Raw genomic sequence first — 15,760 nt, 5'->3', positions numbered from 1 at the left:
AGAGGAGAGGAGAGGAGAGGAGAGGAGAGGAGAGGAGAGGAGAGGAGAGGAGAGAGAGGAGGAGAGGAGAGGTGAGGAGGAGAGAAGAGAGGAGAGGAGAGGAGGAGAGAGGAGAGGAGAGGAGAGGAGGGGAGAGGAGAGGAGAGGAGAGGAGAGGAGAGGAGAGGAGAGGAGGAGAGGAGAGGAGAGGAGAGGAGATGAGAGGAGAGGAGAGGAGAGGAGGAGAGGAGAGGAGAGGAGAGGAGAGGAGAGGAGAGGAGAGGAGAGGAGAGGAGGAGAGGAGAGGAGAGGAGAGGAGAGGAGAGGAGAGGAGAGGAGAGGAGAGGAGAGGGTACTGACTTGACAGCGCGGACGTGACTGGTGGTGTGGTGCGGTATGAGGCGATAGATGACCTCCAGGCCTTGATTCTCCCCCAGCAGGGTTGCCGTGGAAACTGTACAGGACAAAATAAACAAACAAACAAAATAAACATTAAAAACACAACTCAGGAAAATGAGTGAAAGGGGAGGTAAACAGGAAATGGAATGAAACAGGAAACTATAAACACCAACAACCAACCACCGAGCTCCGTGTTTCAACATTAAATACCTAAATGTGACAGAGTGGTTCTCACCAATGCTCAAGTCGGCACCACTAACTTCTTGCAACGCTTTGCATGATCTACAAGCATCATTAACCCTTTCACTACCCCACTATAGAAGGTTAACCATTTCACTACCCCATGACAGACGGTTATCAATCTGTAGTGTGGTAGTGAAAGGGTTAACCTTCTGTAGTGTGGTTGTGAAAGGGTTAACCGTCTGTAGTGTGGTGGTGAAAGGGTTAACCTGCTGTAGTGTGGCAGTGAAAGGGTTAACCCTTTGTCACTTGGCAGTAAAAGGGTTAATCTTCTGTAGTGTCGCAGTGAAAGGGTTAACCATTCTGTAGTGTGGTAGTGAAAGGGTACCTGCTGTAGTGTGGTTGTGAAAGGGTTAACTGTATGTAGTGTGGTGGTGAAAGGGTTGACCTTCTGTAGTGTGGCAGTGAAAGGGTGAATCATATGTAGTGTGGTTGTGAAAGGGTAAACCGTCTGTAGAGTGGCAGTGAAAGGGTTAATCATCTGTAGTGTGGTAGTGAAAGGGTCAACCATGTTGTGTGTTGCAGTGAAAGGGTTAACCTTATGTAGTGTGGCAGTGAAAGGGTTAACCCTTTGTCGTGTGGCAGTGAAAGGGTTAATCTTCTGTAGTGTCACAGTGAAAGGGTTAACCATTCTGTAGTGTGGTTGTGAAAGGGTTAACCGTCTGTAGTGTGGTGGTGAATGGGGTAACCTTTGTAGTGTGGCAGTGAAATGGTTAACCCTTTGTCACATGGCAGTGAAAGGGTTAATCGTCTGTAGTGTCGCAGTGAAAGGGTTGACCATTCTGTAGTGTGGTTGTGTGTCCGTGGTCCTGTCAACTGATTAACAGTATTAACAGACTGTTAACAGATTAACAGTCAACGCGGTTTCATTGCTGGGTTAAGTACTTCTATTCTATTCACATAATACGCTTACTTCATATATCTACTCCATTCACATATATGCCTACCACTTGTATCTATTGCTATGTCCGCCTACTACAATCGCATGAGCTGTCTAACGCCTGTCCCGTCTCCCTGTCTCCCTATGACTTGCTGTCCTGGAGTGTTGACCGGAGTGTTGGACGTCCCGTGACGAAGGCCGGGAGATTGCGACCCCCTCTGCGTGCCCCCTGTCTCCGGAGGTCTCGTAGTGGTGACCGGAGTGCCGGATGTCCCGCGATGATGTCGGGGAGTTCGCGACCCTCTCTGCGCCACCCCCTATCTCCCTGTCTCCGGCTGTCCCTGAGAAACGACCGGAGTGTTGAATGTCCCGTGACTAAGACGGGGAGGACGTGACCCTCTTTGCGCTGCCCCTGTGCCTCAAATAGATCCGCTATCAACTCTATCTTTAATCTTTCAAAATGTTCAGTTGCTATCGCTATTAGCTCTATCTTTAATCTTTCAAAATGTACAGTTGCTATTGCATGCACTCATCTGTGTTTCACTACACACATGAGTGCATGCTTACCAACTGTCCGTCTGCAACACTACTATCACCAACATCTAAGAAGGGAGATCCCCCCTTGAATGGCCCTTCTAAGGTTTCTCTCCTCCACACTGCCTGTGGAGCTTTTTTCCCTATTGTTAGGTTTTAGTGAGTTTTCCTTACCTTTGCGTGGGGTATGTCTGGGAGTGCTTGCATTCTTTCATTTATTTGCATTCATCTAAAAATGTTTGGACCTTATGGTGTTCTTGTTCTGTTCTTGACTTATTGTTATGTTTTCTTCTTGACTTGTTTAAAGAAGACCTGTACGGCCCATGGGTAACGTGTGTTGTCGGGCCCTATAAATACATTTGATTTGATTTGATTTGTGAAAGGGTTAACCGTCTGTAGTGTGGTAGTGAAAGGGTTAACCTTCTGTAGTTTGGTGGTGAAAGGGTTAACCTTCTGTAGTGTGGCAGTGAAAGGTTAACCTCATGTAGTGTGGTAGTGAAAGGGTTAATTGTATGTAGTGTGGTTGTGAAAGGGTTAACCGTCTGTAGAGTGGCAATGAAAGGGTTAACCTTCTGTAGTGTGGTAGTGAAAGGGTCAACCCTGTCATGTGTTGCAGTGAAATGGTTAACGAAGGGTTATGTATATAACCCAGTTCTGTGAGTTATGGTGCGCTCAGCACCTGTCTGCATATATCTCGCTTCAGCGTATATACACTGAATAAAAAATTCCACCATGTACCTTTACATGCCAGCATTCATCTGACCACACCCCCATCCGCTTACCTACATAAGCAGGGGTGGGGCCACACACTCATCTCCTTCCCAACAAATTTCACCACAATGAAAAATCAAGGGCCGCAGCGGCGTCCACCTGTCTGCATAACAGGGGCTGAGTGGAGCCATAGCCCGACAAATGCACCCCGCTGAGGCCCCCCACAACCATCAGACCGGGGAGGACCGAGCCCCCCCGACCCTCCCTAATGGAGGTTCACGGGAGGGCGACGGATCCGACCGTGCGAAGAGGCACTCAAGCAACTCAACGCACAGGGTGAGCAGACCGTGGCTTGACCCCACGACTACACACACACACAACCCGCATGCCACCCGGGAACATACGGAAGGAACAACCTCGTTACTGCCCCCAAAATCACAGGGTCAAGAGCAAACCCAACCCCTTGGCAAGGCTGTAGCAGCGGAGCGCGAAGGAAGACCCAGACCCACTGAAGGGACTGGATTCCCTGAAAAAGGGGGCCCGGAGAGGTCAATGACGCCAGGCATCAAGACCCCACCAGGTGGCCACTTAGTGACACCGCCCCCCACATCGCCAGCGTATTCGGATAAGGCCCCTCCAAGAGCGGGCCCTTTCCCCCCAATAGCACACCGCCTGGCACACTGACCCTGCAGAACAGGCAGTCAGCATGGCCGTAAGCACTCAAAAGGTTAACCAACGGAAGCAGGCAGCGCACCGGGGAAACCAGGCAACAGGCTGTAACCTGAGCCTGGAGCACTACGGACGAGACAGGCGCCAAAGGAGTCAGCTGAAAACAGCCCCCCCGGAGGGAAGGGGCGTATGCTGGCGTTGTTGATCACCATGACGAAGCCTCCATTAAAAAAAACCCACCCAGAGGGGTCGAGGCAGAGAAGGCTGACATGATTGGCAGACGTCATGAACGTGCAGGGGCACACTCAACCGGGTAACCCGGGAGTTGAATCTGCTCCAACACACCAGGGAATCAACCACCCTCTCTGTACAGACGGTGGTTGTTCCTATAACCCCTCAAGAAAAAACTCCAAAACACACCTGCGGGTATACACTGGCTATACCGCAGTATAAGTGTTTCAGTTTTCAAAAAAGGGTTATCCCAGACCTACGGTATCAACGAAACTTTACTTCGGACCGGTCCCGGTGGTACGGGAAGCACAGGGTTACCAGAGGAGGTCCAAGACCACCCCAACAGCCCCCTCTTCGCCACGCGTGAGAGAGGAGCGAGCGAAAAGAATGGAGAACCAGCCCTAAGCACACCGCACTTGGTATTCCCAGGCGGTCTCCCAACCAAGTACTAACCAGGACCGAACCTGCGTAGCGTCCGAGATCGGACGAGATCGGGCGTGTACAGGTTGGTATGGCCGTAAGCCATTACGATAGTGCAGAGTACAACATGTACCCAACAAAGGGTCTCCATAGCGCCTAACCCTGTGACACCCGGACCGACCCGGCATTTTTCCCCCCGAAAAAAGCACAAGTCCCTCAGGGTACCAGAACAGCAGATCTGCATCCCCGGCGGACAACGGGTTAACTGACCTGGACCAGCGCGACCAGACCAATCCCGTGTCCTAACCACGCCGACATGCCCACTCCAGAAGAGGGGGTAGGTATGCGTGTCGATCTAAAACATGAAAAAAGGGCGCCACCCAGACGGTCCTATTTGGACCGTGCTCAGTGGCCCACCCCAAGGGCGTGAGACCCCTCTACCTATGTTCTGATCTATTCCGTTAACATCCCCCAGATATGAACGAGAATTCATCGAGACAACCTAGTAAACTGGCGCTCGGAAGAGACAAAACTCCATCCCAGTTGCCCTATAAAAACGCTGTTTTAACAAGCAACCAAGGCGCACTTAGCCCCCGTGTGATTCTTTAACAGAAACACACCAAGCCAGCACTATGTATGCGTCGAGACCCAAACACATCAATGGATAGTCTAGCAAGACACCAAACATTGTTCCTCCAAGTCGCCTGGGAGAACGACACGGAGCCGTCGTGCTTCATGTACCTTCCTCTTTTTATTCAAAAAAGAAAGAACACAGACTGACATGAATCCCACGTGACGCAGCTGAGGGTAATTTTTTTTACATTTTTACATCCCACCATCCTCGCCATAGGGAGGAGACGGAAGTCCCCAGAGAGACATCCCACGCGAGCTGTATAGATTGAAAAGAATATATTGCAACATGGAGCTATGTAATATTTGGGTTAGGGCTCTCCGAGGAGGAGGCACTGAACCAATACACACTCAATAATCGAATTGAATCGAATACACACACAATAGAGCAGAACTCCTTTTTGAAGTTCTAGCCACCTTGACAATCTGAGGAGGAGGCTCTGAACTCTGAGGAGGCTCCCTCACAGGGAAGGAGAGTCCTAACTCACAGAAGGCCTGAGGAGGAGCTTCGTGAGGAGGAGCTCTGACAACTCCCTGAAACAGATCCATCACATGGACCTGAACAACTCACGGAAGTCTTACCAACAGAGACGCGCACAGTGACGTACTCTATGGCGGGGGAATTTCTGCGGTGCACACGCCCAATCTTCCAGGGCGTGGGACCAGGAAACTCCCTCCCCCCTCCCCCCTCTTACCCTGTAACGTGCCGAACAGCAACGTGACAGGAACCTTGAAGGACAGGAGGGTTTAACCCCTGACCAATCAAAAAGGGGAGGAGAGGATTACCAGTTCACCCCTTTACGACCCCACACCCATGATACGATGTAATGACAAAAAAGAGCATGACACAGTCATAGTCAGCTACATGAAGTGTCTAACAGCTTCACACAGCTCTTGTGCTAACCTGCTATCTGATTTTAACTAAGGAAAAAACACAGAATAGAGAGGGCCCCCTTAAGAGCCCCGGTACCAGACTTACACATGTGCTTCTGTGGCCAAACCTAACCCAGTTGTAGATCACAAGACACAGACAACCCTTTATCACAACAAAAAATGGCAAGTACACTCTTGCTACAGAGGAACGCCGTTTTTCATAACGAGAGAATACAGAATCCTCGATTATGTATTGGCCACAGGCCTTGCTAAGCACACACGATAAGCAACCAAACAATCTTTTCTTTAGGAAAATATAGTTTCTCAAGCGATTAGCACAACCCCAGCAATTAAACTAAGGGTTACATCGTATCCCCACAAACACAGTGACACAATATATTGTAAACAACATGTCTGAGAGGAGGGTGGGGAAGCCCCAGGGAAACCGGGGGGAACACCCCTCCTACCTTACCCTTGATACGGCCAAGTTGAACAGGCAACCCTGTTAATATGTGAACACACTGTTCATTGTCATTACAGGCTGAGAAAAGAATTCATTCTTCACTCATATGTCACTAAGCATAGCTTTATAGGTCAATTAACCCCCTTAATTGTGAGTTCACGGTACATGAACACACAAGTTCTCAACACAACTAACTAGATCATTTTTACACATGTAAAACAACAACCCGATTTCTATGGAGAGAGAAGCCATACCAGTGACAAGACAATTCACACACAACACGCGTCGTATCCTCAATGTATTGCAGCAACACCCATTTTGGAAAACATCGTTATTACAAAACATTTAGAAGGGAAGGAAAGAAGAAGTGTTTAAGGTCCGGTCGGGACCTTCCTACCCTGAGCGCAGGCCAAGCGAACTGCAATCTGGCTAACGGGGCACCGACGTTGAACACAGCATTCCTGTGTTGACGACAAGCGCAGCATCGCTGCGCCACCCAGCCACTACGGTTCTCCATGTTGACGCAGTCCTCGACGGCCGGGCTCCCGGTAGGTTCGACTAACATCCTCTGTCAAAGATGACGTCGTAGTCAGAGTGTTTAAGGCATGTTATAGTCACAGAAAACGTTCAACAGTGTAGCATTAAGCTAACAGCCGTTCGGCTTATAGCAACAAGCTAACGATTACTAGCCTGGTAAACACAGCGAGCTAACGCCGCAGCTAACAGCTGCGCAGCTAACAGCTGACTGGCTAACACAGTAGTCCACAACTAGCACGCAAGCTAAGCAGCTATCACCTGAACTGTACACAATGACATAACAAGCCACACTTCAGACAGGCCGCTGTCTCAATCCCTCCCCTAACAGGGAAAAGAAAAAGAATGTCAGAACACCGTTGTCAATGGTGATCCAGACATACAGCGGGGCCCTTTGAGCATGGAACTCCCGATAAAGAAGATCCTATGCCCACATTTCCTCGTTAGGGTATACTTTCATTTGTATATGAAAGATGGGGCCTGCACGGGACAGAAAAGCATCCGCTCGAGAATCCTGGGATCACCAGGATCTAATCGCGGCCCACTAGATTAACCATCATGGGCGTCAGACCAAGATCCTCCGACCGCCGTTTAAGCCGAGCAGAGGACCCTAGCCTGGAGTCTGCGTTTCGTAAATTGTCAGTTAACCCCCACAGCATCAACAACAACCAGAGCTCGCAAGCAAAACAGTACGTACCCAACCTGGAAACAACCGCTTCTCACAACAGTCGGTGCGTCCTACAGTCCAGCTGTGTTGCCGGAGGGTAACCCCATCCAGCCGCAGCAAGGAGAACTGTAGCTGGGAAGCATGTCAGCGGCGTGAGCTCCTAATACGTTGAAGGTCGGAATGATCCAGACACTCCAGTAACAAAGACAATATCGCCGTATTTTCTCGAAAATAGTGAGAGAGAAAATAAAGATATGATGTCAACGTATCTCCTTGTTCTTCTGTTTTCCTTTCCTCAGACTAAATATTTTTCTCCACGTCAAGTGGGCATGTGAGCAGGCACTTCCTGTGGATGAAATTTGAGAAGGAGATGAGTGTGTGGCCCCACCCCTGCTTATGTATGTAAGCGGATGGGGGTGTGGTCAGATGAATGCTGGCATGTAAAGGTACATGGTGGAATTTTTTATTCAGTGTATGTACGCTGAAGCAAGATATATGCAGACAGGTGCTGAGCAAGCCATAACGAAACAGAACCTTATGTAGTGTGGCAGTGAAAGGGTTAACCATTCTGTAGTGTGGTTGTGAACGGGTTAACCGTCTGTAGTGTCACAGTGAAAGGGTTAACCATTATGTAGTGTGGTTGTGAAAGGGTTAACATGGATCTGAAAAAAACTTAATGAACTGTTCTGCCAACAGGTGGCACAGCATCATCCAGGATATCTCTCATCAGCAGTGACAAGACACAGCACCATCAAGGACCACAGCACCATCAAGGACCACAGCACCATCAAGGACCACAGCACCATCAAGGACCACAGCACCATCAAGGCCCACAGCACCATCAAGGACCACAGCACCATCAAGGACCACAGCACCATCAAGGCCCACAGCACCATCAAGGACCACAGCACCATCAAGGACCACAGCACCATCAAGGCCCACAGCACCATCAAGGACCACAGCACCATCAAGGCCCACAGCACCATCAAGGCCCACAGCACCATCAAGGACCACAGCACCATCAAGGCCCACAGCACCATCAAGGACCACAGCACCATCAAGGACCACAGCACCATCAAGGCCCACAGCACCATCAAGGCCCACAGCACCATCAAGGCCCACAGCACCATCAAGGACCATAGCACCATCAAGGACCACAGCACCATCAAGGACCACAGCACCATCAAGGCCCACAGCACCATCAAGGCCCACAGCCACCCAGACTGCTCTCCCTGTTACTGTCTAGCAGACGATACAGAACCACAGCCACAATTGTATATTGTATAGTAGTGTACATAGGAACCAGTTTCTCAGGAACTTAGCATGTCTTTTTTTATCATGCATATCTTGTGTCTTACCTATAAAAAAAATGTCTATGCCTATTTTTATTATTGTATTTTGCACAATCAATGCAGGGCATGACCACCCACATTTCCCTGTATGCCCTTGTGTGTATGTGACAAATAAACAGTGTTGGGCAAGTTACTTTAAAAAAGTAACTCGTTACAGTTACTAGTTACTTCTTCCAAAAAGTAACTAAATTATTTACTCAGTTACAAATTATAAAAGTAACTAGTTACTTCAGAAAGTAACTATTGCGTTACTTTCAAGATTTTTTTTTTTACATAAACAACATACACATATCTAAACTATTTTAATGTTGCTGTGGGACAAAGTGAGACTAGCCTCCAATCAAATGCCATGTATGTAGATATTATAATTACTATGTTTATATAGTGGATCATAAAAATACAAACAGAATAGATGTTTTGGAACTTTTGATATGTATTGCCCCTCAACAGGCCACAACTGGGCAACATTAAATTATGCTTGTTAAGCAAAAATAAATAACAAATATATACTGATTGATTGAACATTTTAATTAACAGATTGCAGAATGGGTACAATACAGTACGGCTCAATACACACAATTGTTAAGGGGATGCAGACCAGAGAAAGAGTTTCGTCTTGTTTACATCAGGGTCCCCCATTTTCAATTCATGACATTTATGACGAAAGTCTTTCTCTGGTCTGCATCCCCTTAACAATTGTATGTATTGAGCTGTACTGTACCCATTCTGCAATCTGTTAATAAACTTTTCAATCAATCAATGACATACACAACATACAGATATAAGAATCTAATCGAATCATCTAAACTAATCTAATCATGACATTTAAGACATGCATGACATACAGAGATATATATATATATATACCAGAGGAAGCTCAACAAATCATGTTAAACCCAGATTCGGCTCAAACAAGGGACTAAACACGTTTCGCAATTATGCCACAACAATGTGGAACGCCCTACCCAAAGCTGTAAAGGAATGTGAATACCTGCCCACATTCAAAACCGCTCTTAAAGAGCACCTACGGGAGGCTGCAATTCTAAACTGGCCACCGTAAATGCCCAAAACCCCCACCACCTCCTAATAGACAGTCTCCTCCCCACCGCAGGAAGTGCATCACTGTTGATAAGGCTGTCGGCACTGCAGTAGAGCCACTCAGTGCCCTGTGCTGCAAAGAGTGAACACAAAACGCTCATGGACCCGCGTCCCGCGGTCTCATGTTGACTGAGTCGCTTGTGTTGTTCGTTGGATTCGTTTTGGATTATTTGGGCTCAAAACGTACACTGTCTACACGGACCGCGGTCTCATGCTGACTGATCAGTGATCGCTTGTCTTGTCGCGCTGTGTGTCAGACTCTGGATGCTTTAGACACCCGCCCACCTCCACCTCTGATTGGCTTACCATGACATTTTATTCAACCTCAGCCAATCGTCAGCATGTATGCTTGGCTCGCGCACTGCCCACTAAACAAGGCAGAACATATTATTGCCTCTCGGCGCAGAGATCTGTCTGATGAAAGAAACAGGTTCATTCATAGTACCGCGTCGCATTTTTTAGCAGTAACGCTAGCGGCGTTATTAAGATTGGAAGAGTAATCCGTTAGATTACTCGTTACTGAAAAAACGAATGCCGTTAGTAACGCCATTACTTATAGTGCCGTTATTCCCATCACTGCAAATAAACCTCTTGATTCTTGATTCCCCCAGACGATACAGGAGCAGGGCTGTGTACCGGAGGTCCGTGAGTAATATACACAGTCACGATGGACGTGTGTTGTGAAGTGACTGTGGCAGTAAGCGGTGCTGCAAGTTAAACTCACTTACCATTAACACATTGAGTGCCACGCCCCTTTGACCATATATGGCCGTTCCTTGCCAGCGCTGAAGTCAATGGGAGAACGGGGACATTTGCGAACGCTTAAACTATATCTTAAATTATGGCTATGGGTCTAATACACCCGTCGCTTATTAATGACTTACTTGCAGTCAACATGTACGAAACGGATTGTTTTTTCATTGGTACATTTCCGTTTTATACCGTTTTGAATACGAGTATAGTTTTGAAGATTTCTAGTAATTCCAAAGAAAGACGCGATAATAGCTCTTTAGTGGAATACACAAAACACGTTGTCATTTTTCGGGTGATTTATTAATCGTTTTCAAATAAACGCTAGATTATCGATAGTATATGTGTACTTATGCACGCTAGAGAAGCTGGCTGAAAAATCTATTATCCATGACCTGGTCAGCGCTAACGTCATACACACACACACAGACACGCTGCGATGGCTGAGAAAAAAACATCTGATTAACCCAATACTGGTAAAATAGAGTAAAAAGGTTAAAACTAAGGGAAGGCTTTCGTGAAAGGAAGCAGTGGTCTGTGGTGCGTATACTATACGCTTGTCACTTTTACTTTTATACACAAATCCTCATTGTCATATATATGTATATATATATTAGTGCTGTCAATAGATTAAAACAAATTAACTAATTAATCTCACAATTTTCTGTAAATAATCTAGATTAATCTAGATAAAAAATCGCATTTTTCTACTTAAGACCGAAGCTTGTAACAGATATTTACTTGAGTAAAATCATGGAATTAATGTCAAATCAACACAAAGAAAGTATATTTAGATGCAAAGACTATTTTAATAGCTTTCTTTGTATACAGTTTCTCTCCTGTGAAATACAAATGTTCAACAAAACCATCAACATTGACTCAGCTTTAAAGACCTCTTTCTTATATCCGCGGCGCTAACAGAAATAAAAACAACCCAGGCCAATGTTAAAGTGCAGATTGGCTTAGTGGACGATAATGTCTTGTATGAACTACCAGTAATATAAATCATATTAACAACAAAAATGTGTTCCATATGTCAGATGATTTTCAAAAATGTGCATGAGTCCATGCAAAAAAAGAACAAGCAAATAATACTGCTGAAAGTTCAGAGCGTTGAAAATGTTTCACTCCATAGATTAATCAAGATTACATTTTTTTAACGCTTTCAATCATTTTTATTGATATGCTGTTCCTGCTTCAGAGCTTCATATCATCGTGTTGCTTCATATCATCGTGTTGCTTCATATCATTGTGTTGCTTCATAACATCGTGTTGACTTTAGCTCCTTATTTTCTCTCCACTGAGTTTCAATCATTCCTGGGATTCATATGAAGCAACTCCATGCCATCGGTTTATAATCCAAACTATAAAAGTCCAATTAGGCGTGTTAACAAGCAGATCAGCTGTTTATGAGAGGATGCTCTTCATATTTCCTGGGAATAATTTTCTATACTTCTGAAATTCAAACTCCAGGGGTCATTAATCACCCTGGACACAGAGTCCCTGATTCTCTATTTATATATCAGCATGGATGGATTTATTATACCCCGCCTCATAGAATACCACAACCATTAAACTGCCAGTTGCGGGACATCCCATACCACACACACACACACACACACACACACACGCACGCACACACGCACGCACGCACGCACGCACGCACGCACGCACGCACGCACACACGCACGCAGGACCAATTGAAGATCCCAACTCGGAGCCAGAAAACGTTTCACTGGCTTAAGGCGCCGAGCGCCAAGCAGGAAACGCTTCACAAGAGGGTGGCCGAACAACGCAACGCCCTCAACCCCTCATGACAAGAGGATATAGCCGCAGCATATACCCTCACCGTCGAAGCCGACAGTCTATCAAGGATAGACTGAAGGAAGGTAAGGACAGCGTTAGTGGAGGGAGCATGCGCGCTCCGGATGGTGTCAACTACAGAAGGATCCATCCTCTCACCAGCCAACCCATCAGCGGCTGGTCCAGCACAGGGAACTAACACAGAGACCCGTGTGCTTGAGAGAGGGCCCGCGATGACCAAGGAACAAGCCACGACGGGGCTACCAAGAGCTGAATCAGGACCGGGAACCACACAGCTGCGCCCCGGTCCGGCGCAATCAGGACCAAGGTTCTGCACTCCTCAACGTACCCGCCCCAACAACTGACCCAACAGATGTATGGGCGGAAAGAATCCCAGGCGGCCACGGCATCGGTCCCCGACCTGCCTGACTATGTCCGGACGTAATCCCCACTCGTCAGGGTGAGGACCGCCCTGCCACATCACACCTGTACCCACATTCACCCTGCCGGGGATGTGGAGAGCCCTCTGGCTGCGCAGATGGAGAACGCCCATAGCCAGCCGCCCGCCGGCCGGTGCAGACGGGGGAGCGTACTCCTCCCTGTCTGTCGATATACGACGCTGACGTCGTATTGTCCGTCCTGATCAAACACCGTTTGAGGACCAGAAGGACCGCCTTCAATACCAACACATTGAACGTAGCGCAGACCGGGCAGCATGGCTTGCCAGCTGCCCCCTACTGCGTTGGCCCGACGCGTCTCCAGCGAGGGAAGTGTCGATGAAAAACGTGACTTGTGACAGCCTACTGCCCATAGGGACCCCAGGCCCTCCCCAGGGGGCGAGGTCCCCCAGTACTGACACGGGAACCTTAGCCGCTTCCACTTGCCTCTCACCGGGGTCTTTTTCCATACTGGAAAAAAACCCACCTCCGTAACCTCGTCCTGGGGTGAAGAAGAGACCAAGAGGGACCACGGAATGAGCAGATGCCGAGCAGGCATATCACGGACAGCGCCGTAACCGTCCTCGACAACACGCTCTGAGAGGGATGCCCATAGCACTCCACCCGTTGACTGGGAAGAGGAGTACTCTACTTCCAGTCTACAGCAAACCCCAGGCTGGTAGGAATTCCACCACCTGCCTGGTATGAGACCTGACGATCCACCTTGACCGCCAAGGACCAGAACATCGTCAGGGCAGAATACACTTCGTAACCCCTGACGAACAACGTTCGTCAGGGGTTACGAAGTGTATTCTGCCCTGACGATGTTCTGGTCCTTGGCGGTCAAGGTGGATCGTCAGGACAACGTTCGTCAGGGGGCAGGTCCAGCATGGGTCTGACACCCCCCCCCCCCCCCCCCCCCTCCCGATTTCTCGGGCACCAGAGAATACCGGGAGGAAAACGCCACAACGATGGCTTGCTTCATCCACAGAGATTGGATCTCGTTGACCAGAGCTGTCACTGCTGGTGACCCTGACAATAGGGTCTGTACCAAACCCGAAAACGGGTGGGGTTGTGTAAACACAAGTCCTCGCCTCAGCGTTCTCTCCATCAACCTCGACATATGGTACTGCTGTAGCCATATGTGATGATACTCCCAACGCACCCGCCGCCATTTGGCGCAGGTCCGCTAGGAACTGTAGATAGGCGGCCCGGTCCCACCCGCTGTGCGTAGCCAACCCTGGACCCGTGCAAGCAGAGCGTTCCGTGGAGTCGGGACATCTGACCCTGACACTACCCACGAGGCAATCGCACCCAAGGGGGGACCCCGACAGAAAGGGCCGGTTTGATATGGGGGAAGCTGACATCGGTCTAGGTGACAAAAGCTCCCCCACTGAACACCCCTCCAGAACATGCTGAGGAGTTGTTCTGCAGCTGGACATGCAAGGTGTGAGGCCCCCATGGGTTCCTACACACTGTAGCCATGCAGTGATATTACTACTACCCAAATCACATGCGCCTGCGAGACCACTGCCAATCTTTCAGGAGTGGGAGGCACCAGCATGATACCCGGCCTGGCGAAGGCGAGGTCGGGGAAGCCCGCACTGTGTGCCTTAAAAAGGTCTCGAGCCCCCCTGCTGACAACACTTGTAGTTGACAGACGTAACACCAGGCTCAACAAAACACAGCTCATGGTGTGGGAGCCGCTTGACAGCACAACATTCTCACGGACAGACCCAGGCTCAGCCATCAACTGGGTGTCAGCCCCTGTCCCCATGAGAAGCAAAACATGGGGCCGCATGCGCTTCAACGAAGGCTCGCGGCCCGCAGCCAAAGGAAACAAATCAGAGCCCCTTTTCCGCTGGTGTTGGGGGAGGGAGTGATCGGAGAGCTCATCCAACATGGCCGATCCCTCGGCCGCCAAGGCTGTCGGCCTTGTGGACACCTGTTGACTCAACGCCCAGGATACCTCGGGCGGGGGAAACATGGCCGCCTGTTGAGGGCTTCGCCATAGTCGCTGACGAGGCCGTACTCTCACCTCTGGCTGCGCTGCGTGAGGCGGTGTGGGGCCTAGGACAAATACCGCCCACGCTCCAGCGGAAGACCAAGATCCTCTGTGGAGAGGGGAGCCCTGAGGAGGGAACCTCCCTGCGGTTATAGCTTGCGGCTAGGTCAAAGCTAATAACGTCAACAACCTTGCGCGATGTTTCGACGTCGGCTGGCCCTCATGGCCCCGCCACCAGACACCATTTTTGACAGAAAAAACAGCAAGTCGAACAAAGTTACTAATCGTTGCCAATTCCATACCGTGGCGGTACAGGCTTAACACAGCCCACCAGCCACTCGCCGGGCCGACCCACCTCAATGGTGTCGGCCGGGCGGGGCACTGTTTCAACATGCCAGAGGAAAAGGACAGATGCTAAACACGGAGCACCAGTGGTGGTTACAACCAGTAACCTCCACTGTGATGTGCACCATGAAGGGGTTAATGAATAAATGAACTAAACACCACCAATATACTGTAGAATGGGCTAGCCCATACACACACGTTAAGGGGATGCGGACCAAAGAACCAGTCCGCCATCATTCATATATTCACAACAGCACACCAGCCCTAGACCTCAGCACATTCACCCATGAAAAGGTAAACAAAGCCCCCCGCAATACTCCCACATTAGAAACCGATTGACCGTCAGCATGAATGGTTAAGAGAAGGGAAGACTGTAGACATACATCCCGCAGCGGGGAGACAAACAGAAACAGTAGCCCAGCATAGCATAGCGTTAGCCGCGTGCTCCAGGGTAACGGGGAAAACAACAGCCTTTACCCCGACATCCTGCCCCTGGCGCCGATACACAACTCGGTTGTCTCCCGGGACAACTCGAGCAACATCACCAACGCCAGCATTGTCATGCCTAGTGACATCCCACAGCGGGGAACATTAGAACAGTGACACAGCATTATAGCAGTAGTATTAGCAGCGCGCCCCAAGATCGCCTGGAAAACGTCCAACTCAGAGGGACGTTTACCCAAACATCCTGCGCCTGGCGCCGATACGCAACTCGGTTGTCTAACAAAACAACAAGCAGC

The 15,760-nt window shown here is 49.0% G+C and overlaps 1 protein-coding gene across 1 annotated transcript in view; it reads right to left on the bottom strand.

Annotated features, from left to right (window-relative positions):
• LOC311229489 (cytosolic carboxypeptidase 1-like) overlaps positions 1–15,760 on the bottom strand; it is a gene marked incomplete at both ends in the record, with an annotated part of 214,729 nt that overhangs the window by 152,728 nt on the left and 46,241 nt on the right. Inside the window, 1 exon segment of the mRNA XM_084315567.1 lies at positions 340–433. Within this exon segment, the coding sequence (XP_084171693.1) occupies positions 340–433 (94 nt within the window).

Source organism: Notolepis coatsorum (genome assembly GCF_963971535.1).
Source record: "Notolepis coatsorum genome assembly, chromosome: 6".
Taxonomy (NCBI): Eukaryota; Metazoa; Chordata; class Actinopteri; order Aulopiformes; family Paralepididae; genus Notolepis; species Notolepis coatsorum.
The sequence above is the reverse complement of the archived record's forward strand: the minus strand, read 5'-3'. Positions and strand labels throughout refer to the sequence as shown.